Raw genomic sequence first — 26,985 nt, 5'->3', positions numbered from 1 at the left:
CACTTGAGCATAACAATAAGGCCTAGGTTTTAACCTTTATAATTTCTGTTATGGTAAATATATATATATATGTATATATATTTGTGGTAAATATATTTTGGCAGCAGTTATCTATCACATGGGGGCAGCTAGGTGGCAAGGTGGATAGACTGATGGGCTTGCAGTCAGGAATTGTTATCTTCATGAGTTCAAATCTGGCCTCCAGACCCTTACTAGCTGTGTGACCCTGGTTAAGTCACAACCCTGTTTGCCTCAGTTTCCTCATCTGTAAAAGGAGCTAGAGAAGGAAATGGCAAATGACTCCAGTATCTTTGCAAAGAAAACCCCAAACAGGGTATCCAAGAGTTGGACATCACTAAACAAAAACAACAAAAGCCTATCACATGAACTTAGACAGGAGATATTTTTCCCATTATACTGCCTAACTCCAGTCACTACATACCTTCCTTCAGTGGCAGATGTGCTGATAATCAATAACTCAGCTAAGTGATAAGCTACAATTTGCATGAAATGGGGGCAGTGATGACAATATCTGGTATTTCTATAGGCCTTTGAAGTCTGAGAAATGTTTTACCTATATTATCTTATATAAAATTAACAATAACCTTGTGAAGTAGGTACTGCTAATATTGACAACTTCATTTTTAAAGGTGAGCATTTTTGAAGGGTTTGACTGAAGCTAAAGAACTTGATTGCTTTATTTTTCTATTATTTACTTCTCTATTACACAATTATATGTTATTTTATTAAATATAATTTGTATTTATAATATACAATATATTTTATACATATACTTATCCATAATATATATTATACTTTTAGTACTAGAAATGATTTGCTCATGGTCACATAGCAAATCAATCAATGCCAGATAGCATTTGAAGCCAGGTCTTCCTGATTTCAGGAGCAGCTTAATGGACCAGGATCCATTATAGCAACTGACCTGGGTATTAAGACAGCCTACCATTATGTCCTGTAGTCTGCCATTTCTCCTGCATACTTACTAACACTACAAAATACATAGTGGATAGAGTGATGGATTTGGGAATATCAGGCTTCAAATTCCACTTCTGATACCTTCTAGCTGTGTGAGTATGGTCAAATCATTCAATTTCTCCAAACTTATTTCCTTATTTATAAAATGGGGAAAATGATACCTGAGGTACCTATCTTTGCCTGGTTGTTATGAGTATATAAAAGACATTGAAGACTCTAATATGCTATATAAGTGGCATTTATTACTCTATTATTATGGAAGATTAAAAAGAAACCCTACATACCATCATTATCTTTATCTTCAGTGTCACTAAACTCTCGACACTCAAAAATTTCTGCAGGTGAGGACCGAAACTTCATGGAGTGAAAGACAAATGATAGGCACTTGGGAAGCTTGTCAAACAGAACTGGCTTGAACATTTTCGTCCTCTCCCTGTTCTGAGTGCAAGTACCTTGAGGGCAAGAGCTTTTCTTATTCATTAGCCTAGTAGGAGTACAGTAGCAAATGTTTTCTTACTTTTTCCTGGGACCTTTGGTATGGTTTTTCTTATAAATGAAATTGTATGTGATTATTACACCTCAAATATAAAGCTGCAATTGACAAAAAACAAACCACCCCTTATAAATAATAACTTTAATATCACAAAACTTTCTAGTAATAACAAGCCATTCCCAAATCCACCATATTCAAAAAAGTTCCTTTTTCCTTTTTGGTAAAGTCTTATTTTAAAATATCTGTAAAATATTCCTTTAAAACGTTTTGTAGTATCTCCCGAGTTAGTTTTTTTCTTCTTTTGAATGTTGCCCAATGTTGGAAGTCAAATTAAATCAATTCATTCAACAAACATTTATTTATCACCTGCTGTGTGCAAGCCATTAAAAAAAAAAGGAAGCAGGGAAGGTGAACAACTCAAGACAATTTCATGGAGTCTAGAAAGGGGGTGAGACACAAACACAACTTTACAGGATAAGTGTACGAAAGAACGATCTAATCTTTCCCTTCCTCCCTCTCTCCCTCTCTCCTCCCCTTTCTCTCCCTTAATGAGACGATCCAGTCGGATCCAGGTTGCACTGATTTCACTCCTTCTCTATGTGGGTTTAGGGCGTGAGGTTTAAAGACCCAAGACCCAAGTCGAACTACATCTCCCAGCAGGCTCTGCCACGCCGCGGGTTGAAGTTCACAGTGCAGAGGGAGTGGCTGGAGAGGAGGATCTCCAGATTCCCCAGCGTAGAAAACGAAAGGTCGGTGGGGGAAGCCGGTAAGTGACTATTCTGTGCTGTCCTGGTTGCACTGGAGGTTGGCCCTCGTTCCCTCCGGATGAGCGAAGGGCAGGGGTAAAGGGAGGAGAAGAGATGTGCTTTTTCTCCAGCTCCGCCAGGACTGGGCAGAATTAGGGTTAATACAATGCAGTCGTGGAAATTAGAACATATAATCCCCCCCCCCCCACCTCCCCAAACTAACCCCACGAGGCTGATCCTCCGCAGCAGGGGAGTGCCGCAGGTCCCCTTGGCTGGCAGCTTGGTGGCGGGAAGCTCAGCCGCTGGGGAAGTGGGAGTATTTCAGTCCCAGCTGGTCACTGGGGATTCCAAAAGCCGGCCTGGAGGGAAAGCTCGGAGCTTGTCATTTATTCCCCAGCTGGCCAGCTGCCGCGAGGTGATTGATCTGGAAGCTCCCAGGGAGCCTCCTAGAGGTGACTCCCAGGAGTCAGTGCATCCAAGCCCGGTATTGCAGCACACACTTCCAGTTTAGCCCCATACCCATTGTTTTACAGAAGAGGAAACTGAGGCCCACAGGGGCGAAGTGACCAGCTTAGTAGAGCAGGCTGACAAAATGCAGAGGAGGCTGGCAAGACAACATTCTGTAACACTGTCGTTAGGCTGGGTAACTGGAGTTGTGAATTCTTTGGCCCAGTGACCCATGGTCGACATAACAGGTGTGGGTGGGGCTGCTGTCAGCGGAGATGGAAGAAGTTGCCCACGGGGATTTCATTCCTGATTCTTGGAAGTATAGTGAAGAACAAATAAGCATAAAATTAAAAGCAACAGCCTCTGAAGGGCTAAAGTAATCTGAGAAAGAACTATCTAGGGGCATATTGGAGTAGGAATCAGACAAACTAAATTGAATTCTAGTTCAGCCTCCTTTTTATGTATGTGTAACTTATTTTATTTTTCCTTTTTTTTATTCCCCCAATTAACAAATATATATATTTTCTCTTCCACCCCAGATTGGCTCTGATTAACTGTATGACCTTGCTGAAATCACTTAAGGGCACCAGGTCTCAATTTCCTCACTTTTAAAATTGGGAAATTGCTTTGCTACTGCTTTGATTCTAGTGACTTATCTAGGTCCTTAACCTCTGCCAGTGGCTGGAGAAAGAAAACTAACACACAGAAGTCAATTAAATACCAAACTGTGTGACTTTTGACTGTCCCAGAAGAGAGGACAGTATGGACTGAAGTGGACTGGATGGTACTTGAACATATTTCTTGTCTTTCTGTTTTTAGAGTAAGCTTGAGGTCAAGAACTTTTTTTTTTAATTGATTAGTCCAGTACCTTACTCATGGAAGATGCTTAACAAATGTTTCTTCTAATTTAAGGGTTTTAAAGTGGACTGTTTTTAATGAAGTCTTCACTGGAAATTTGTTTTTAGGCAATGTTTGGATATAAAAAGGTGATGAATACCATTTCTCTAGTTGGTAGACTTCAGTCGGCACCTATTACATTTCTGTTGGATAATACCTTCCACACACTTCTGTCACCAGACCTTCATTCATGATTGGCCCTGCCACTTGTAAGATATATGACCTGTCACTTATGTAAGCCTCAGTTTCCTGACCTGTAAGATGGGAATGATGTCTGTTTTGCCTACCTCAGATAACAGTCTATCACTAGATCTGTATTTGAAGACTTTACAGCTTGATACATCTCCTAAGAATCAATCTTTCCTTCCTTCCTTCCTTTCCATATATACATACATATATACACACACATATGTATATGTACATATACACACATATATGTATACATACATACATACACATATATGTATATGTATACATACATACATACACATATATATGCACACACACACACACACACACACACATATATAGGCTGGGCAATGAGAGTTAAGTGACTTGCCCAGGGTCACACAGCTAGTAAGTGTCAAGTGTCTGAGGCCAGATTTGAACTCAGGGTGAATTCAGGGCTGGTGCTTTATCCACTGCACCACCTAGCTGCCCCACTCTAGGATTAGGGTCAGCCTGGGACTTCACCTCAGCTTTCCTAAATTTTAGCTTTAGGCTGGCCAAAAAAGGGCTTGCCTCTTATTTTCCACGATGCCGTGTAAATATGAGATGCTATTATTTTACCCTTGTTCTCATTCCAGATATAGGACTCCCCTCCCAGAGCCTCTAAAGAACAAAAGAACACTTGGATCTTTTTTCTACTTTCAGAAATCCATCCTATCTTCGAGTCAACTGAAAAATTATTTTATTAGGGGGTGGCTAGGTGGCGCAGTGGATAAAGCACCAGCCCTGGATTCAGGAGTACCTGAGTTCAAATCCGGCCTCAGACACTTGACACTTACTAGCTATGTGACCCTGGGCAAGTCACTTAACCCCCATTGCCCCGCAAAAAAACAAAACAAAACAAAAATTATTTTATTGGCAGGCAAAACATGGGGTTGAGAAGCTGGCTCTCTAAGGTCCTTTTCAGCCCTAACATTTCAGTACACACCGTTCTTTAGCCATGCTTGTTTTTGTTTGTTTGTTTTGCGGGGCAATGAGGGTTAAGTGACTTGCCCAGGGTCACACAACCAGTAAGTGTCAAGTGTCTGAGGCCAGATTTGAACTCGGGTCCTCCTGACTCCAGGGCTGGTGCTTTATCCACTGTGCCACCTAGCTGCCCCCCCATGCTTGGTTTTTAATGAACTGCCTCCAGTTCTCTTTTTCCCTGGGAACAAACCAAAGGGTTATTTCTCAACCTGGTGTGGGTATTGTTCTAGATCTCTTCTTCACCATCTTCCCAATGGTCTGGACATTTGGTCTAGTCTTATGGCACTAGGCTCCTTGGTTTTCTTTCCTCTTTAAGTGACAAGAGGGCATGATGATTCCAGTTCATCATTCTTAGAAAGTGGTACCGAGTGACTGGAGGAATGAGGTAATGTGAGATCATGTCTCTTGTGTTCTGGAGCCAGTCCAGCCGCAGATCAGTGATTGAAAAGCTTCTTTCTATAATGACTTACTAGTTACAAGTGGTCAGTGCTCCATTTAGCTCTACCCCAGGGACTTGTGTCACTTTTGTTCATTATCTACTCATTTATTGAGTTAGGGAGCCTCTTGTTCTCCATTTCATGGCCCATTGGGGTTTCTCCTGTGATATGGGACCACTGATGCACTTCTTATCATTGATTTAGCAATAATACAGTTATATACTCCACTGGCCTTGATTGGCCATTTGCTAGTGAATGCTGGTGATCCTCTTGTACAGGTCTTATCAAGAGGCGGCTAGGTGTTAGGGTAGATGGAGTGCTGGGCCTGGAATCAGGAAGACTAGAATGTATAAATCCAGCCTCAGACACTGGATAAGGAAGTCACTTAACTTGTGTCTGCTTCAGTTTCCTCATTTGTAAAATGGGGACAGTGTTAGCCTCTCCCTCCCAGGGTGGTTGTGAGCATCAAATGAGATGATCTTTTTTCAAGTGCTTTGCTAACATTAAAGCACTATATAAATGCTAGCCTTTGTTGTTGTTGTTATTATTATTATTATCATCCCTTCCTACCACAGCTGGACAAATTGTCCGAATACCTAGATGTACTCACATCACTACTAAAAAATTTCAATAACTTTTTTTTTTTTTTGCGGGGCAATGAGGGTTAAGTGACCTGCCCAGGGTCACACAGCTAGTAAGTGTCAAGTGTCTGAGGTTGGATTTGAACTCAGGTCCTCCTGAATCCAGGGCCGGTACTTTACCCACTGTGCCACCTAGCTGCCCCCAATAACTTTTGATTAATTACCAAGTAGGGTTTAAATCCTTGTGCCTGGCATTCAAAGCTCTTCACAATCTAATGTCACCCTATCTTTCCAGTCTTATAATACTACTTGCCTTCTTACTCTATATTACATTCAAGCTGGACTACTCTTTCCCCAGACATAACCTGAGCTTTCCTACCTCCAAACTTCACACTGTTCCCTTTGCCTGGAAGGGTCTTCCCTTTCCTCTTTGCCCTTTGAATTCAATACCTATCCTTTAAAATCCATTTTAACTGCAACCTACTCTAAGAATTTTTTCTTGATTATCTCATGCCTCACCTGGCACTTTGGTCCATCCCTCTCTCATGCCCATCCTACATTATTCTGAGTTATAGTGATCTTTATATCATATCTTCTAACTAAACTAGAGCCTCCATGCCATGAGGAACTCTTTCTTATTTAAAGTTGGTATCTTCCTCAGTATCTAATAGGTATTTAATAGATGTTTGTTGAACTGAATCACATTCAGTTTAATAGCATCAAATTTCTAAGATTCAAACAATTCCTTTCCTAAAATCCACTCAATTACAGTTTTCAAGGGAGTGAAATCTCAATAATCAATTTGTCGATCGATAAATATTTTTGCGTATTTTATATAGGCAAAGTATTATGCTGGATTGTATGAGTTATCAAAGGAATACAGTCAATCATCAATCAATCAATCAGTTACCATTTATTTAGTGTTTGTGGTGTGTGTCAGGCCAAGTGCTGGACCAACTATGTGTATAAGACATGGTCCTTGCTCTCAAGGAGAGCTTTGTTCTCCTTAGTGAGTCCACCCCAAAGCTGCCACTCCTTCTGCCTAATGATTAAGTTTCAGGGCACCTCAGACCCCAAGTGAAGTAAGACCAAATGAGAAGTCAGGTAAAAGTCAAAGGAGCAGGAAAACAAACCAGAACAAGTGATTCATTAGCCAAGGGTTTAATAATGTAAGGTGTTTTCATCCTTAGGCGTATTTCACAGCTGACAGGGTCTTTTAAGCTACCTGGAGGGAGTACCATAACGGCTCATTTGCATGTTAAAGACCTACTGACACCTTATGGAAAGCTCTCTAGCTCTGGTCTATTTAGAGACTATTCAGCTTTATAGCATCTATTTTATGTATTTCAATTTCTACCTCCTTTATTACGAGGGGAAGCCAGGTCTTTGGAAAGCTGGGTCTGCTTTTTTGCTTCTTAAACTCCCAGGTGAACAAGGCATGGTTGCATGACCGCTCTGTATCAGGAGCTGGAGCAACTAGTTTTTCAAGCTGGCTTCAACAGGTTCATCTAGGATAATTGGCATTGACTTCTTATCCCTGACCGGGAACGTTTGGCCAACCCATGTTGCAATGGGACTGCGTGTGCCTGCCAACATAGAGTTGTTTGTGACTGTCTCTCCATGTATTTCCTTGGTGTTGGTGTTAGTACAACAAGAAAGGCAGAGTAGCTGAGCCACAGAGATGCAGCTGTGGTCCTGGGCAATGATCCCAATGTTTCTTTTTTTTGACAGTGACAGTATAATCAATCAATCAGTCAACCAATAAGCTTTCAGTAACTGCTATCATGGGCCAGGTCCTGTGCTAGGGACCACAGATAAAAAGATGAAATGCTCACTGCTCTCAAGGAACCTACATCCTTTGGGGGCAAACAAATGTGCTCATATAAATATAGACACATAACTCAAATGGATCTGTGATCTCATTGATTAGAAAATTCCTCCTGTAATGCCAATTTTAACCCAATCACGCCTAACCATCCTGTGTGATTTCTGCCCATCGAATTGTCAGAGGGGGTTCATCTAAAATACTTTCTCCTGACTGGGTATAAGGGGACTGTTTGAGTACTCTGAATGTCCACCTGTTACAATTCCTTGCCCTTGCTACATGACCAACCCATCTTCTCTCCCTATCATATAATTCCTTGATGACATCTTTAACTCCATTTCTTTTTCCTTTTTCTTTTTTTGTGAGGCAATTGGGGTTAAGTGACTTGCCCAGGGTCACACAGCTAGTAAGTGTCAAGTGTCTGAGGCCGGATTTGAACTTGGGTACTCCTGAATCCAGGGCCAGTGCTTTATCCACTGCGCCACCTAGTTGCCCCTAACTCCATTTCTGCTCCGGCATACCTTATTGATTATATGTATAGCCTTTGATTAGGTTCAGGCTTTATTTAGCACATTCCTGTACATTGCCCATCCTTTTTAAAGTCCATGCCTTCCTTGAAGGTATTTGTCTCCCCATTGTACCCCTTTCCCTCTTCAGCACTGCTACATGTTAGTAGTACAGAATGATTTGGATAAATTAAGGGGCTTCCCATGAATTTTCCCTACTAATTTTCCCTACTAAGATGGGCTGGACTGGAATCAACGTCCACAAACCCAACAAATGCAGCCATACTGCACATGTAGTCTGATTTATAACTCTCATAGGAGCACATACTACTGGCCCTCTTCCCACTTTTAACTAACCAGTGGTCTTCACCTCCTGTGTGGTGGTTGTGGAGTATCATCAACTGGAAAGGCAAGGAGAGCTTGGCAATGGAGGAAGGGCCTAGAGCATTTGAGAGAGACTGAGGGGGAAGAGATAGGGGAAGATGTGTTGGCCAGTTAATGCTTCAGCCTAGTCTGTGGTAAAATGGGTAAAAGCTTAAGCATGGACAATGGCACCCCTAGAGATATTTGGGGATCATTACTCTCTGGATCACAGGGTATATTTCACCTGCCTAAGGGATTGATGTCACCTGAGAGATCCCCCCAGCAAGGGAATTTGAAATTTGGAGGCAGAGTAGGGGTTCGAAGATCATATTTCAGGCCAAGGAGCAATTTGTAAGCAAGCTGATTATTAACCCTTAGCTTCTGTTTCCAGATAGCATTTTTTTTTTTGGGGGGGGGCAGACATTTTGGAGTAGAAATATCTTTTGAGTTCTAATTCCAGAAGATAGTTTTCTGTTCCACTTCACTGTTGTCCTGGTGCTGTCTTCAGTTGGCTTCTGTCTGTGTTGTGATCTTCTAACAAGCTTGGTTACGTTATAGCTATTCTGATTTTGGGGGTGGGTTTTTTCTATGATTACTTCTTTTAAAAATTTTTTAATTTTATTAATAAAGTATTTTCTTTTTTTCTTGTTACATGTAAAGATAGTTCTCAATTTTTGTTTATACAGGCTTTCCAATTTCAGATTTTTCTCCCTCCCTCCCCTCCCTCCCCCCTCCCCTAGACAGCAGGTAATCTGATATAGGTTATATATATACACATAATAACATTAATCCTATTTCTGCATTAGTCATGTAATAAGAGAAAAATCAGAGCAATGATGAAAATACTCAAAATAGAAAAAAAAACAACAGCACTAAAAACAAAAGAAATAGTATGGTTCATTCAGCATCTATACTCCACAGTTCTTTTTTTTTTTTTTCCCTTGGATTTGGATATCCTCTTCTATCATGAGTTCCCTGGAACTCTTCTGTACCATTGCATTGGTGAGAAGAATATAGTCCATCACAGTAGATCAACACTCAATGTTGATGATACTGTGTACAATGTTCTTCTGGTTCTGCTCATCTCACTCATCATCAGCCCACGCAAGACCCTCCAGTTTTCTCTGAACTCCTCCTGCTCATTGTTTCTTTCTTTCTTTTTTTTTTTTCCTGAGCAATTGGGGTTAAGTGACTTGCCCAGGGTCACACAGCTAGTAAGTGTTAAGTGTCTGAGGTCGGATTTGAACTCAGGTCCTCCTGAATCCAGGGCTGGTGCTCTATCCACTGCGCCACTTAGCTGCCCCTGCTCATTGTTTCTTACAGCACAATAGTATTCCATTGTATTCATATACCACAACTTGTCCAGCCATTCCCCAATCGATGGGCATCTCCTCAACTTCCAATTCCTTGCCACCGCATAAAGAGCACCTATAAATATTTTTGTACATGTGGGTCCCTTTCCCCTTTCCATGATTTCTTTGGGAAAAAGACCCAAAAGTGGTATTGCTGGGTCAAAGGGTATGCACAGCTTTATCGCCCTTTGGGCATAATTCCAAATTGCTCTCCAGAATGGTTGGATCAGTTCACAGCTCCACCAACAATGCATTAATGTTCCAATTTTCCCACAGCTTCTCCAACATTTATTATCTTCCTTTTTTGTCATTTTAGCCAATCTGATAGGTGTCAGGTGGTACCTCAGAGTTGTTTTAATTTGCATTTCTCTAATCATTAGAGATTTAGAGCATTTTTTCATATGGGAATAGATAGCTTTGTTTTCTTCATCTATGATTACTTTTTTCCTTCTTTGGGAGTGTGCTGTAGGTATCAATCCTATTGGATGTTTGACTTACTAGTATTTACAATCAGGTTCTTGGTTGTAGATTTTTAGGCATAAAATATGCCCATGGTCCTGATGTGGCCACTACAGGATCAAGACCAAAGAGGTGGAATGTCTTAGGCATTATTTTTTTGACTGGGCCTTTGGTCCTAAAGTGCCAATTGGGCTTTGTGGTGTTAACAGTAATAATAATACTAACACTAATATAGAGCTTACTATGTGCCAGGTACTATGCTAAGCACCTTTACAATTATTATCTCATTTGATCCTCACAACAATGTTGGGAGGTAGGTGCTGTTATTATCCTGATTTTACAAATGGGAAAACTGAGGCAGACAGTGGTTAAGTGACTTGCCCAGAGTCACACAGCTAATAGTGTCTGAGGTCAAGTTTGAACTCAGTTCTTCCTTACTCTATATCTATTATGCCACCTAGCTGCCTTATTAATGAATGATTTTAAGAGCATGCATAACTTTGAGTGATGGTGACTTTAAGGGGACTAGCCTTTTTGGGGACTCAAAAAACTAATATCAAGAAAGATCTTTAGGGGCAGCTAGGTGGTGCAGTGAATAGAGCACTGGTCCTGGATTCAGGAGGACCTGAGTTCAAATCTGGCCTCAGACACTTAACACTTATTAGCTGTGTGACCCTGGGCAAGTCACTTAACCCCAATTGCCTCACTAAAAAAAAAAAAAAAAGAAAGATCTTTAGATTTGGCAAATTATTTATTTCTATAGACTGTTGCTGTTATTGACCTGGCTGTGTCCCCTAGGCAGGGATCTGGAGAGCTGCACCACTATAGACTTCTTGAATATTTTAAAAAATATTTGCCTCATTGATTCAGTCTCTTGCATTTGGGACCAATGTGTACCCGGCCTAAGACACCATACTTCATCAGTGGGGAGCAGAGGACATTGATGATGTTTGATCTCTAAACCAACTTGTGTATTTCACAGTGAGCTGGTGGATTGTTGTTTGTCCTTCACTTTTGAAGAGGATCAGTGACATCGTGGGGTATTGTCTTGACTTGAGAGTGAATGGGATTTCAGTGAGGCAGAGTTGCACAGAATCCAGCCTCCACTCACTCTTCCAGAGTCATCTAAGTCCAGTGGCAGTACAAAAGTCAGGTTGACTGGCAGTAGCCCAGGATGCAATGGATGACCTTGGTGTCTTTGATACCTGACTAAGCTCTAAGTGATTCACAATGCCTGCTTCAGCCTTCTTCATGGTCATTGGAACAAATTGTTGTCATCTGTCATTCCACTGGAAGAAGTCTTCACATGCTTGGGGTAGACATTACCTTAACTCACGGATGGGTCTGATGCCTGTTGGTCATCCTCAACCTGGCTTCGACTGTCTGCCGAGATGGTTTTAGCGGGGTATGGCTGCTGCTCGTGCTATAGCTTTTTTTTTGGTGAGGCAATTGGGGTTAAGTGACTTGGACAGGGTCACACAGGTAGTAAGTGTTAAGTGTTTGAGGCCAGATTTGAACTCAGGTCCTCCTGAATCCAGAGCCGGTGCTCTATCCACTGTGCCACTTAACTGCTCCTCATGCTATAGCTTTTTGGAGCTAAAGGTGAGAGCTGGGTGAAAGGTTGACACCAGTGGTGGATGAGCAGTCCTGAAAAGGGCTTAGCAGCTTTTGCAATAGAAGTGCTAGTCTGCCCTGACGGGAAGGACAATGAAGTTATAGCAAGGTAGGATTGTTTTTCTTTCTTTCTTTCTTTCTTTCTTTCTTTCTTTCTTTCTTTCTTTCTTTCTTTCTTTCTTTCTTTCTTTCTTTCTTTCTTTCTTTCTTTCTTTCTTTCTTTCTTTCCTTCTTTCTTTCTTTCTTTCCTTCTTTCCTTCCTTCTTCCTTCCTTCCTTCCTTCCTTCCTTCCTTCCTTCCTTCCTTCCTTCCTTCCTTCCTTCCTTCCTTCCTTCCTTCCTTCCTTCCTTCCTTCCTTCCTTCTTTCTTTCTTGGCACAGGGAAATGAGGGTTAAGTGACTTGCCCAAGGTCACACAGTTAGTAAGTGTCAAGTCCGAGGCTGGATTTGAACTCAGGTCCTCCTGAATTCAGGTCTGGTGCTTTATCCACTGGGCCACCTAGCTGCCGCCTAGCAAGGTAGGATCTTGAGTGAAGTGAATAATGTGGTCATGGTGGTATAAATCCTCAGCCTTTCCCTTTGTGGGCTCTTCTGATTTGCTAACATGATGCCTACTTAGGAAGGGCAGCTTGATATATCAGCAAGTTGTTTACGGGTCCTGACGTAGAACAAAGAAGTGAACTAATCGGTGATGTTCATTTGCCCTGGTTCAGCTTTATTGGACTCTTGACATTTGTGATACCGTCCCCTATGATACCCTTTATCAGCTAGTACCTCTGATCCATAGGTTTTTCTATGGGATTTCTAGCCTTTTGGGAACTGAACCTTTATTATTGTTACATTTTGCAGTGCCATTCCCTTCCTGCTCACACAAAATCAGAACAGCTATAACATAACCAAGCTTGTTAGAAGATCACAATTTGTTTGATCAAAGTGAATTGAAATTTTTTTTTTTTTTAAGTGAGGCAATTGGGGTTAAGTGATTTGCCCAGGGTCACACAGCTAGTAAGTGTTAAGTGTCTGAGGCCGGATTTGAACTCAGGTACTCCTGACTCCAGGGCTGGTGCTCTATCCACTGCACCATCTAGCTGCCCCAAAGTGAATTGAAATTTAACATTTTTATCAATGACTTGAATAAAGGCACAGATAGTATGCTAGTCACATTTCCAGATGACACATATCTAGGAGGAAGAACTGACACATTAGACAATCACCAGCATCCAGAAAGATCTTGACAGGCTAACACACTGGGCTGAATCTAATAAGATAAAATTTAGTCCTGGTTGCCACAGTTTAAGAATGGCATTGATGAACTGGACGATGTTGAGAGGAGGGCAACCACTGTGGTGAAGGAGCCCATGTCATATGAGGATTAATTGAAAGGACTGGGGGTGTTTATCCTGGAGAAGAGACAACTGGAGGATGGGTTATGGGGATATGATAGCTAACTTTAAGTATTTGAAGTATTTATTAAGTATTTAAGTATATGCAAGAAGAATTTTATTCTTGTTCTACTTGGCTCCAGAGGGTAGATCGAGAAGTAGTGGGTGGAAAATGCAAAGGGGAGAATTTAGTCTTTATGTCAGGAGGAACTTCCTAACAATCAGCTGTCCCAAAGTGCGATGGGCTTTGACAGGTAGTGGGTTTTCCATCACAGGTGGTTTTTAAGCAGAGACTTGGATGTCCATTTGTCAGATAGTTCATGGTGAAGGATTCTTTTTGGATGTAGGTTGGACTGAATGGACACCGAGGGCCTTTTGGACTCTCAAATTCAGAGATTTTATGAGAATTAGTTCTGTTTTGAGATTTTCATAATCCCCTTTGAAACAATTGCAGACAATCTGTCATAGCAGACCATAGGAAGAGGCATAAATATTGCCTTTTCCTTAGGATGCCCCAATTCTTTTTTTGTTTGTTTGTTTGTTTTTGCGGGGCAATGAGGGTTAAGTGACTTGCCCAGCGTCACATAGCTAGTAAATGTTAAATGTCTGAGGTCAGATTTGAACTCAGGTCCTCCTGAATCCAGGACTGGTGCTTTATCTACTGCATGACCTAGTTACCCCCAGGATGCCCAGATTCTAGCTAGGAATTATGTTTTGAGAGAATAATATAGCTGGAAAACTCTTAAGTGAAGAGATGCTTCTTCCTGGTAAGGAGGGGCTAGGGAAGAAGAGGTCAGAACTCCTATTTGTACAAAAATATTTTAACAGCTCTTTTTTTGTGGTGGCAAAGAATTGGAAATTGAAAGGGTCCCCATCAGTTGAGAAATAGCTGAATAAGTTGTGGTCTATGAATGTAATGAAATACTATTGTGCTGTAATGATTAAAGTAATAATGAGTAAGTGGATTTCAGAAGAACTTAGGAAGACTTACATGAACTGATACAAAGGGAATTGAGCAGAACCAGGAGAACATTGTACACAGTTAAGGGCAACATTGTATGATGATAAACTATGAATGGCTTAGTTCTTTTCAGCAATACAATGATACAAGACAAGTCAAAGAACTTATTATGAAAAATGCTGTGCACATCCAGAGAAAGAATTGATGGAGTCTGAATGCAGATCAAAGCATATTATTTTCACTTTTTTTTTCTTTTTTTTTCATTTTAGTCTGTTACTTCTTTCACAACATGTCTAATATGGAAGAATGTTTTACATGATTACACATACATAATCTATGTCAAATGGCTTACCATCTTGGGGTGGAGGAGATGAGGGAGGAAGAGAGGAACTTTGAAACTCAAAATTTAAAAAAATGAATATTAAAAATTGTCTTTATATGGAATTGGAAAAAATAAATACTCTTTTAGAAAGAAAATAAAAAGTCAGAACTTTTAGTGTCATTTGTCCTTTAGGTTATAGAGGATGGAAACCTTATTTTCACATGTCATTTTTAGCAAAGGGAACAGTTGTTTGATACAATGTGAATTGCACAGTCCATCTTTTCTTTTTTTCTACCTTGGTAGTTTATAATCACTGACTTCCTAGGATCTTTCTTTCCTGTGAGTAGTGATGCTAGGCAAGTCACTTAATTTCTGGCTGCCTCAGTTTCCTCATCTGTAAAATGAAAATAATGGCCTACTCATCAGGCAGAATCATTGGATAGAAGTGTAGGTAATTGGTAGAGTGGGGATGATTTGGGGAGACATTGCCGAAAGTAACATAGCATAGTATGGTAGGAGATCTACTTAGGTTTAAATTCTATAGTTTATGAGCTGTGTGTGCAAATCTCTTAAACCTCCTGAGCCTCAGTTTCTTCATTTATAAATGAAAGTAATAGGGGCATCTAGGTGGCGCAGTGGATAGAGCACCAACCCTGGATTCAGGAGATCCTGAGTTCAAATCTGGCCTCAGACACTTGACACTTACTACCTATGTGACCCTAGGCAAGTCACTTAACCCCAATTGCCTCACTAAAAAAAAAAAAGAATGTATAAATGAAAGTAATAAATGCTTTCACTACCTTTCTCAGTAAGTTGTTAGGAATTGTACACTGTAACCCTTAAAGCAACATAAATTGTAGTTAATTATGGGTTTATTACATGAGTTTGTCATAATTATTCATAAATTTAGAGCTCAAGGGACCTCAAAGGGCATCTAGTCCAACATCTAGCCCTCATTTTGCAAATGAGAAAGCTGAAACCCAGAGAGATTATGGTCACGTTATGAGTAGGAGAGCTAGGATTTGAACCCAGGCCCTCTGAGTCCAGAACCAGTGCTCTTTTTACTATGTCTTTTTTTTTTTTTAAGTGAGGCAATTGGGGCTAAGTGACTTGCCCAGGGTCACACAGCTAGTAAGTGTTAAGTGTCTGAGGACGAATTTGAACTCAGGTACTCCTGACTCCAGGGCCGGTGCTCTATCCACTGCGCCACCTAGCTGCCCCACTATATCATTTTAAAATTAAATTTTGGTTGTTTTTTTTTTTGTTGTTGTTGTTTAACTAAAATCCATCTACTCTTCCTCCTACCTCCCCCAGTGAGAAAAAAGGAAAGCAAAAATCCTTGTAACAAATACCTGCAGTCAAGCAAAGCAAATCCCCATATTGGTCTCCTCCCTACCCCCTCCAAATAGGCTTTAATTTGTACTCTAGGGGCAGCTAGGTGGCGCAGTGGATAGAGTACTGGCCCTGGATTCAGGAGGACCTGAGTTCAAATCTAGCCTCAGACACTTGACACTTACTAGCTGTGTGAGCCTGGGCAAGTCACTTAACCCCAATTGCCTCACCAAAAACAAACAAACAAACAAAAAATTTTGTACTCTAAATCATTTGCCAGGAGGTGGACAACATGTTTCATTATGAGTCCTCTAGAATCATAGTCAGTCATTGTGTTGATTACAGTTCTTAAGGCCTTCAATGTTGACTTTACAAGATTGTTATTATTTTATAAATTCTCTAGGCTCTGCTCACTTCATGCTACCTCAGTTCACACAAATCATTCTAGATTCTTCTGGAATCATCCCCTTTATCATTTCTTATGCCACAACAGTACTCCATTACATTCATATGCCATAACTTGTTCAGCTATTCTCTCTTTGATGGGCACCCCCTCTGTTTTCAGTTCTTTGCCTCTGCAAAAATGGCTACTGTGAATATTTTTGTACATATGTGTCCTTTCTCTCTTTCTTTCAACTCTTTGCTGCATAGACGTAGAAGTGGTATCACTGGGGCAAAGGGTATGCACTGTTTAGTAACTTTTTAGGAGTAGTTCCAAATTGCTTTGTAGAATGTCTGGACCAGCTCACAACTTCACCAACAGTGCATTAATGTCCCTGTTTTCCCACAGCCCCTCCAGCATTTTCTACTGTGCCATTAAAAAAAAAAAATCCAGGTCTAGTACCAGCTGGAGTTTTATTTGAGGAGTGGAGGAATGTTTTTGTCCCTGTACATCAAATTGCTTGGGAACACCTCTGAAATGTAGGCTTGGCTTATTAAAAAGTCTTTGTAAAGTGACATGGGAATAGAGAGAATTTTATGACTTTGGTGCAACAAAAAAGAGTGTCCTTGAAAGCAGGCTTTAAATTTATTTTTCAATTAAAAAAGGGCATTTAAAAGCCTAACCCCTTTCCTGCAGTGCAGGGAACTGATCCCAACCATTTGAACCAATAAATGAAACCTAGGTAAACAACTCAGGCTGATTAGCTCCCTAAACCTTCTTTTATAATAATTGTCAGCAGCGTCAGCAGTGAGAAGAGGGAGAAGGTGGGGGGGGGGCGGGGTGAGTTTGGCAGCCTTGCTTCTTTTAGGATGGCTTTTACTCATAAATTTGAGTGTATGAGGGTTTTGTTTTTGTTTTTTTAACTTTTCTTTTTTAGAAAAAGAAAGGAACAACGGCCTTTATGACTACCTGGACTGTGATAGCAAGAGTATTTTTATATGTAGTCAAGGACCTGAGTACAAGTCCTGACTGTCACATAGCTGAGGGACTTTGGGCAAATCACTTAAATCTCTCTGAGCCTTAGTTTCCTCATTACATTAGTTCATGGGCATTAGGGTACTCCAAAAGTCAGAGTGCAGTTTTAAGTTAGTAAAGCGCAGAAGTACTTGAAATACTTCCTGATAGATTGTAAGGTCCTTGAGGGCAATACCTGTTTCATTTTTATCTTTGTAACCTCGGAACCTTACCTAGTACGTGGCATATAGCAGGCACTTAATAAATGCCTGTTTGGTCATGGGATCATATATGTAGAGCTGGAGTCAAAGGAACCCTACAGGTTATCTAGTTCAAGTGTTCCATTGTACAGATGAGGAAACCGAGGCTCAGAGTTAGCTAGGCAATTCAGTGGATAAGAGTATTGGTTTTTGAGTCAGGAAGACCTGAATTCATATACTATTTCCTTCACTTACTAGCTGTGGGACCTTGGGCAAATTACTTAATCTTTCTCAGCCTCAGTTTCCCCATATGTAAAACAGAGATCATAACAGTACTTTACAGGGTTGTTGTGAGGTTCAAATGAGATAATGTAGTTTTTTGCAAGTCTTATATATAAGTAGCTTTATATATAAATAAATTTATATAAATAAAATGGCTTTCTATAAAGCCTAGCTATTATTTAGGATCTTGGGGAAGGTCATGCTGGTAGAAAATGGCAGGGCCAGGGGCAGCTAGGTGGCACAGTGGATAGAGCACCGGCCCTGGATTCAGGAGGACCTGAGTTCAAATCCGGCCTCAAACACTTGACACTTACTAGCTGTGTGACCCTAGGCAAGTTACTTAACCCTCATTGGCTCACCAAAAGAAGGAAGGAAGGAAGGAAGGAAGGAAGGAAGGAAGGAAGGAAGGAAGGAAGGAAGGTAGCAGGGCCAGGACTTAGACTTAGGTCCTGTGACCCCAGACTCAATTACCTTTCCACTACATCATGCTCACTCCCAGTAAATTTGACGATTGAGATTATTACATAAAGTAATTTGGTAAATCACAACATAAATGTGTACCATTATTATCTAAATAAAACAGTGGCATATTTTGTTTTTTATTAATACTGCCTGGTGTGCCAGGCTGGGAGAAAGGCTGAATGTGCTGGTGGTCAAGGGGGAATTGAGGCATAGGGTGAGAGGCTAATAGTCTAAATTTAAGTTGGACCGAATCCTGGCACTGCCCTAAAGACTTGCAAAATGGCCAAGGAAACTTCAAATGGGGTCATGAAGAGTCCAACACAAGGGAAACGACTGAACAATAACAACAGCAAAGATCTGGATTAGTCTTCTGGAGAGCTGGAGGTCTGGGGCTTCTTCCTTGTCAGTGGCTTCAGCTCAAGTTCAGGCCTAGGCCTGAGTGTGAGATTTCTATGCCCCTCTTAGGCATCAAAAGGGGAATAGCACTTTAACTGCCAGGGCTCACAGAGGAGGACAGCTGGTTGTCACAGTGGATAGAGTATCAGGCCTAAAGTTAGGAAAGATTCATCTTTCTGAGTTCAAATCTGCCCTCAGACACTTACTAGTTGTGTGATCCTGAGTGAGTCACTTAATCCTGTTTGCCTCAGTTTCTTCATCTATAAAATAAGCTGGAGAGGGAAATGGCAAACCACTCCAGTATATCTGCTGAGGAGACCCCAAATGGGGTCATGAAGAGTCAGACACGACTGAAAAACAACTAAAGAACAACAGCACTTTGGAGGAGGGACACTGTCTGATTTTTGGTGGATCAGATAGAAGACGTGAGAAAAGAGAGTGCAGGTGGGCAGGGACTGATATCTTTTGGAGCATTGATTTGGATCTGGGTCCCCTACATCAACACATGATTAGATTAATGAAGTCGACCAAATCTGCAAACTTTTAACAAGGGCCTCCTACTGTTCAGGGCATTGTGCTAATGACTGTGAAGGATGACACAAAGAAGTAAAAAGCACAGTGCCTGTCTTTAAGGAGTTTTTAGTCCGATTGAGCACGTTCCTTTGCTTTTGTTATAGTGGAGTAAATTTAGCTATGTATGTACCTAGTTGAGTAAATGTAGGCACATAAGATGTCTCTACAATGCCATTGTTCCCCCATAGGCAAGAGAAAGGAGAGATACATGCTTCTTCATGCCAACATTCCTTCATATACATAGGAATGGAGGGGTATATGTCTGTACATGACAACATTCCCCCCTATACATGAGAAAGGTCTATATACCAATGTTCCCCTATTTCCATGGGAAAGGAGAGACAACATGGCATAGTGGATAGAGGGTCTGTTTCAGAGTCAGAGAGCTCTGGTTTAGAAATGACTATGAGGGAAAAACAAAAGGAGTCAAAAAAGCTCATCATTATTATTGTTTTTTATAAAACCCAAACATCTGGAAAATTGGCCAGATGTGTAGGGCTTAACATGCCCATTCTGACCAGTCATCCTTTTCTGAAGTTAGATTCCTATGGATAGATGACTTTGGTTTTCTATCATTTTGCTGTGGTTCACCTGCGTATGAGATACTATCACAGAAACAGGACCACAGATTTAAAGCTGGAAAGAACCTTAGAAGCTATTGAATTCAACCTCCTTGTTTTTATGGCTGAGGAAACTGAGTCAGAAAGAGGCTAAGTGCTTATTCTGGGTTACAAGTTAGTAAGTGTCTAAGGTGGAATTTGAACCCAGCCTTCCTGACCCCAAGGCAAGTGCCCCATCTTACTGCTATTCCAGCTTACTTTGTTCCCAAGTACCTCTGCATGGAAGAAAAGAAACATTCTGGTCTTTTAAAAAATATATATTTTAAATTTATGGACTAAAGCAAGCATTCCCATAACATAGTATAATAAAAAGATGATTACACATGAAACTGCAAATCTATTATGTACAACTCACTATTCCTCTTAAATATATAATAAGGTTATCGTGTATATTTCTTTTTTCCCCTTTTTTTCTTTCCCCCACCCCCGCCCTAGAGATGGTTACCATTAGATACAAATATGTATATATCTGTAAAATCATTCTATATATGTGGTATCTTTTGTTTTCTCTTTTTCAGGGGCTGACAGTTAATATGGCCAGGAGGACACTGAAAATTGTTTCTTGGACCAGCATGGCCCTGGCTTCCTCTGGCTTCTACCTCTACAATAACAAGTACTTAGACCCCAATGATTTTGGAGCAGTCAGGATAGGCAGAGCTGTAGCCACGGTAGGTTTTCTCAGTGGGAATGAATTGAAGTTAAAGCCTCTTTGTGGAGACTTTAGGAAAGATTACTTACATAGACAGGCTACATATGTGCTGCAGAAATATCATGTAAATCATATTACATGGTTGCATGCCAGCCCACTTTCCTTTTAAATAGTATTTTATTTTTTTCAGTTACATGTAAAGACAATTTTTTTTTTCTTCTTTTTTTGCAGGCAATAGGGTATTAAGTGACTTGCCCAGGGTCACACAGCTAGTAAGTGTCAAGTGTCTGAGGCTGGATTTGAACTCAGGTACTCCTGAATCCAGGGCCGATGCTTTAACCACTGCGCCATCTAGCTGCCCCCCGACAATTTTTTTTTTTTTTTTTTTGGTGAGGCAATTGGGGTTAACTTGCCTAGGGTCACACAGCTAGTAAGTGTTAAGTGTCTGAGGCCGGATTTGAACTCAGGTCCTCCTGACTTCAGGGCTGGTGCTCTATCCACTGCGCCACTTAGCTGCCCTGACAATTTTTTTTTTTTTTGGTGGAGCAATTGGGGTTAAGTGACTTGCCCAGGGTCACACAACTAGTTAAGTGTCAAGTTTCCGAGGCTGGATTTGAACTCAGGTCCTCCCGAATCCAAGGCCAGTGCTTTATCCACTGCGCCACCTAGCTGCCCCTAAAGACAATTTTTAACATTTATTTTTAAATAAAATTTTGAGTTCCCAATTTTCTCTCTCCCTAAGACAGTGAGCAATTTGATATAGGTTATATATGTGTAAAACATTTCTATGTTAGTCACATTCTATAAGAAGACACAGAGCAAAAGGAAAAAAAACACACACACACACAAAAGTGAAAATAATATGCTTCGATCTGCATTCAGACTCCACCAATTCTTTCTCTGTATATGGATAACATTTTCCATCATGAGTCTTTTGGAATTACCTTGGATCATTATATCAGCATACTTTCCAATATGCCATATAGCTGTCTCCCTTCCAACTTAGTCTGTGATCCTCGAGCACTAGTACAACACCTGGCACATAGTAGGGCTCTCTGTTTGTTATCTGGGTGCCTTATTGGGCAGCTAGGTGGCCCAATGGATAGAGTGCTGGGACTAGAGTCAGGAAGATTCATCTTCTGGATTTCAAATCTGGCCTCAGACACTTACTAGCTGTGTGACTCTGGGCAAGTCACTTAACCTTGTTTGCCTCAGTTTGCTTATCTGTAAAAGGAGCTTAGAAGGAAATGGCAAACCACTCCGGTATCTTTGCCAAGAAAACTCTGAATGGGGTCACAAAGAGGCAGGCACAACTGAAATGATTGAACAGTAACAACAAAAAGGTGACTTATTGGATGGAGTGTTGGACTTGAAATCAGGATGACCTGAATTTGAATCCTGCCTCAGAGACTTAATAGCTGCATGACTCTGGGCAAGTAATTTAACCTCTCTCAACCTCAGCTTCCTCAATTGTAAATGAAGCTAATAATAGCACTTAACTCCCAGGGTTGATATAAGAATTGAATGGGATAATATGTGTAAAGTTCTTTGCAAACCTTAAAGTAACAAAAAAAAATAAGTTTTAGGGGCAGCTAGATGGCGCAGTGGATAGAGCACTGGCCCTGGATTCAGGAGGACCTGAGTTCAAATTCGGCCTCAGACACTTAACACTTACTAGCTGTGTGACCCTGGGCAAGTCACTTAACCCCAATTGCCTCACTAAAAAAAAAAAAAAGTTTTAGCTTATTATTAATACATGGATGCACAGTATGTTGTTTGCCTCTTGCAGATACAAGTCTGAGGGCTAAGTGTATTTTAGGGGTAAGGACATGCCATATCAATTATGTGGTACCAAGCAGGTAACAACATCAAGGTTAGAACAAATACATTGTGTCAGGGCACTAAGAATGTCTCTGTCCTTCCTTGGTTTACAGACTGCTGTCATCAGTTATGACTACCTCACTTCCCTCCGGAGTGTTCCTTATGGCTCAGAGGAGTATGCACAACTCAAATCAAAGGTGAGCAGCTGTTGGGACTGACCTGAGCTCACTTAACATAGTAGCTCCCATGGAAAGGTTTCAAGACCCGCTGACCAAATGGTTAGTGCTGTGTCTAGCTGGAGAAAAGCAGGTTTGGAGATGGAGATGGAGACGGAGACGGAGATGGAGACCCTGCCAGTTGGTGATTGGAGGCTGGAATGTGAGGGTGGGAGGAGGAGGGGATCTTCTCCATCTCTGCCGTACAGTATTTGCATGCCGGTGGAGAAGCCGTATCCCATGGTGCCCTGCTTTATTAATTTAAGAAGCAGCTGCCCGAGGTGCTGATACACTCTTGTTGGTTGTGTGTGTTCTGGGGACAGTGTGTGCCTGGGATGGCTCTGAATAGATGAAGACTCTGTCCCCAAGATAACTCTGTTGGCTTCAGAACTGCTTTGTCAGTGAAAAACCAATTGAGAGAGGTTAATTACTTTCCTTCCCACTGAATCCTACACTGGGGCAGCTTCAAGTCACTGGGGTCCCAGGCTGTCGCTGTGTGCCCAGTATGCTAGGACTAGTATGTATAAGCAAGAGGGGCTGAATATTTTCTTTATCCCCAACTTGGTATGTGCTACTTAAACTCCAGGAAACTGGCAGGGCCAGAGAAGGGGTTGGGGGGAGGTGGCAGAGAATAGGGAATTAATCATATTTATTGTGGAGAATGGAACTTGTCAAGAGACAATGTTGTATAGTGAAAAGAACACTAGATTTGGAGCCAAAGGGTCTAGGTTTGAACTCTGGCTTTGCCACTTAATACTACCACTACCACTCCTACTTACCTACCTACCTACCATGTAGAACCTACATTGTGTCAGGCACTGTGCTAAGTTCTATACACTCATTAGCTCATTTGATCCTCATAACAATCCTAGGAAGTAGGTGCTATTATTATTCTCATTTTAGAGAGGAAGAAACTGAGAGAAACATAAGTTTAGTGCCTTTCCCAGACTTGCATAGTAAATGTCTGAGGCTGGATTTGAACTCAGGTCTTCCTGACTCAAGACCCAGGGCTCTATCCGCTGTGCCACCAGCTGTTCCTTACTACCCATGGGACTTTGGTTTAGTCACTTAACCTTTCTGAGCTTCAGTTTACTTCTCTGTAATATAATGGGGTTAGGATGGATTGCTTTCTTTTTTCTTTTTTCTTTTTTCTTTTTTTGTGGGGCAATGAGGGTTAAGTGACTTGCCCAGAATCACACAGCTAGTAAGTATCAAGTGTCTGAGGTCGAATTTGAACTCAGGTCCTCCTGAATCCAGGGCTGATGCTTTATCCACTGCGCCACCTAGCTGCCCCCGGGATGGATTGCTCTCTAACTCTAAATCAGTGACCCAGGTCTGAGGTGCAGTGACTTCTCGTTCCCCCTGGGAGGGGAATATGCTTGAGTAAAACTCTATTTCAATGCCATGATCATACTCCAACCTCTTACAGTAGGTTGGTGTCTAAGCACAGAGAGCTGGGAACCACTGCTTCCTCCGCATCTCCTTTTCTCTCTCCCATCCTGCCAGTATCACCTACTTGGTGGTTCATGGCCATTATTTGCTTCCTCCTCTCCCCTTCTGCCAGTGTAGTTCAGCTAAACATCTGCTTTCAGGCCCCCAGCAGGGTTTTGCAGCTCTGGGGACAGAAAACAAAAGAGAATTGTCTGCCTTAGGGGAACCCAGAGAGGAGGTGATGTTGACAAGAAGTTACATCTGTGGTTGTAGGAGTCATCTGAAGGACAGCTTAGCTCCATCTTCTGCAGTAGTTGACAGCCTCCAGAGATTCAGTGAGGAATTATACAGACTTGCATCAGATAAGGGGCTGGAGGATGGGGAGACTTAGGGTAATTGACATTGGGTAAGAGGGATATTTAAGACTTAGGGTACAAGATAGTCTTGAGGAGCATCTACAAATGGGGGCTGCCGTCTGATAAATGGGGAATGGGTTGGCACTGAGAAAACAGATCTGAAAACTACAGAATTGTCCTCCTAAGTCAGTTCCCAGTGTATCCGATAAAGGAAAGAGCTGAAGGGTAAAACATAATTATCTTACCTGTCAAGCCAGCATTTCTGGGTTCCGGGTGCCAGGAGAAGAGACACAATAGGCAGTGACTTAGAGAAATACTTCCAAGGTTGGCACCAGTATGGCAGTGTCTCTGTGACTCAGCAAGGCTCCAGAGGATATAGTATCCTCTTCTGAGGATGGGGTAGCCCCACTGGGTCAGGTACCAAACAGAATACTAAGCCTAATTCCATTCGTTATATTGTAAGAGGGTCATTAACAAACTAGAATTTGTCTAATGGACTCCAGTGAAACCATGTGATAAGATATATATATATATATATATATATATATATATATATATATATTTTTTTTTTTTTTTTTTTTTTGCAGGGGGAAGCGGGGCAAAGAGGGTTGAGTGACTTGCCCAGGGTCACACAGCTAGTAAGTATCAAGTGTCTGAGGTCAAATTTGAACTCAGGTCCTCCTGAATCCAGGGTCGGTGCTTTATCCACTGTGCCACCTAGCTGCCTCCTAAGAATAATATTTCAAGGAGCTGAAAGTGTTTAGTCCTGAGAAGAGAGATGACTTCCTGGGGACATGATGGCGGCCTTTGAATATTTGTAGAGCTATTGTAGTGAACAGTGATTGGACTTATTACATATGTCTCCAGGGGTGGGGGTGGGGGGCAGAACTGGGATCAATAGGTATCTGTTATAGCAAGGCATATTTGGCCCAGCTTATGGAAGAGCTTTCTGACAAGTAGCATGGTTAGGTAGTGTAACGATTGGAATGACGCCACCTGCTGGAGACTTACTGTAGAAGAGCTCTGTCCATGAGGTGAAGGTCTTTGAGGGCAAGACCATGCATCTTTTCTTTGGCGTCAGGAACTGATGTTTGCTTGTGGGAGGAAGAAGGGGGAGCCTGGCGCTCTGACTCTGGCTCTTTCCTGTGGACTCTGGCGGAGAGCAGAGCTAAGAATGCACTCTCCTTTTAACAGATAGATGAAGCTAGGCCTTTCTCTCTCTCTTTACCAAATTCTTATTCTCCTTAATAAATGCTTAAAAGGCTAACTCTTGCTAAAGCTTATAATTTATTGGCGACCACTCATTAGATATTTTAGACAGTTTAGCTAGAATTTTAGCCCCTTAACAGTAGTGAGTTGTCTGTTGAGAGACATACATTTGAGCATTGTGTTGGATGAGTCTTAGGCACATAGGAACTTGCCCAGGATCACACAGCTGTAAGTGTCAAGTGTCTGAGGCTGGTCCTCCTGAATCCAGGGCTGGTGCTTTATCCACTGTGCCATCCAGCTGCCCCTGACTCTTAGGCGCATAGTAGAGGAGATTCCTGTTTCAGACACAGGTTGAACTAGATGTCTGTAAGTTTTTTTTCATCTCTGATTCTTTGAATCTGTGAGCCTCAAGGAATTACTGGCAGCCAGAGAAGGATGTGTGAATGAAAGAAAGGATCTAAGGTCTGACATCCCCGGGGCTGAAAGAGACTGAAGAGAGACTCACTTGTTGTTCGGTAGGGTTAATGCTGTGAATACCATCTCAGATTGTCCTCTCCCAGCAGCCTTGGCCTGTACCTCTATAATGGGTATATGAGAGGTAGATCGGGGAAGAGGAAAACAGATTCACTATCTAAGACTACAAGTCAAGTTATTGATCTGCACTGGGAGAGGATGCTTCCTCACTGAGAGTTCACTATGCCATTGAAATCACACATCTGAATAAAGAAATAAATAGGGGCGGGAATGTGACTCTTGTCAATCTCTAGCTTGAGTCAAGTTAAAAGTAATGCTTAGGGGGCGGCTAGGTGGCGCAGTGGATAAAGCACCGGCCCTGGATTCAGGAGTACCTGAGTTCAAATCCGGCCTCAGACACTTGACACTTGCTAGCTGTGTGACCCTGGGCAAGTCACTTAACCCCCATTGCCCCACAAAAAAAAAAAAAAAAGTAATGCTTAATTCTACACCGTGAATTATTTAGTTGAAGCAGAGAGGAAAACCAGAAGCAAATTTTCTGGAAGCTGGCCTTAGAGGCTTCTTATCTCTTCAACGAAGAAGTTAATTTTGGGAGTTGTCTTATTACAGAAGATGTATATTTGAACATGCACCATTACCATCAGTGGCCCTCCGATAGGGATAGGGCAGATATATGGGTATGAGGTCCTCATGGTAGTTTGTTGGTTTCTCTACTTGGCCTCAGGCCACTGGGGATTGTTAGGTGTGTATCTGTAATAGTTAGGTTAGTGGACACAGGCCAGGCTGCAGGTTGATGTTATGGGGTTAGAATATATTTATGCCTCTGTGCTTTGTTGACTCTGGAAATACTTTCACATTATTTTCTTCCTAATTGGCAACCCTGAAAAGCTTCCCGCTGGAGTTAATTTGAATGACTATTATGTTAATGACCTTTGGGGGGTATCATCATCATCATCAACAACAACAAATATTTATTAAGCACCCACTGCGTGCAT

The 26,985-nt window shown here is 41.5% G+C and overlaps 1 protein-coding gene across 2 annotated transcripts in view; it reads left to right on the top strand.

The window, feature by feature from the left end:
• The first annotated feature begins 2,180 nt into the window (after positions 1-2,180).
• The window catches only part of ADCK1 (aarF domain containing kinase 1), a 162,057-nt gene continuing 137,252 nt past the window's right edge, over positions 2,181-26,985 (top strand). Inside the window, exons 1-4 of one of the 2 annotated variants that reach the window (XM_043980711.1) lie at positions 2,181-2,255; positions 20,354-20,503; positions 22,419-22,502; positions 24,895-24,945. In XM_043980711.1, the coding sequence (XP_043836646.1) occupies positions 20,369-20,503; positions 22,419-22,502; positions 24,895-24,945 (270 nt within the window). In that variant the 5' untranslated portion in view covers positions 2,181-2,255; positions 20,354-20,368. The remainder of the gene's footprint in view (positions 2,256-20,353; positions 20,504-22,418; positions 22,503-24,894; positions 24,946-26,985) is intronic. The other variant, XM_043980712.1, reaches the window with a different exon arrangement.

This window comes from Dromiciops gliroides, chromosome 2 (assembly GCF_019393635.1).
Source record: "Dromiciops gliroides isolate mDroGli1 chromosome 2, mDroGli1.pri, whole genome shotgun sequence".
NCBI lineage: Eukaryota > Metazoa > Chordata > Mammalia > Microbiotheria > Microbiotheriidae > Dromiciops > Dromiciops gliroides.
Note: the sequence above shows the minus strand (reverse complement) of the source record. Positions and strands in the feature narration are given on the sequence as shown.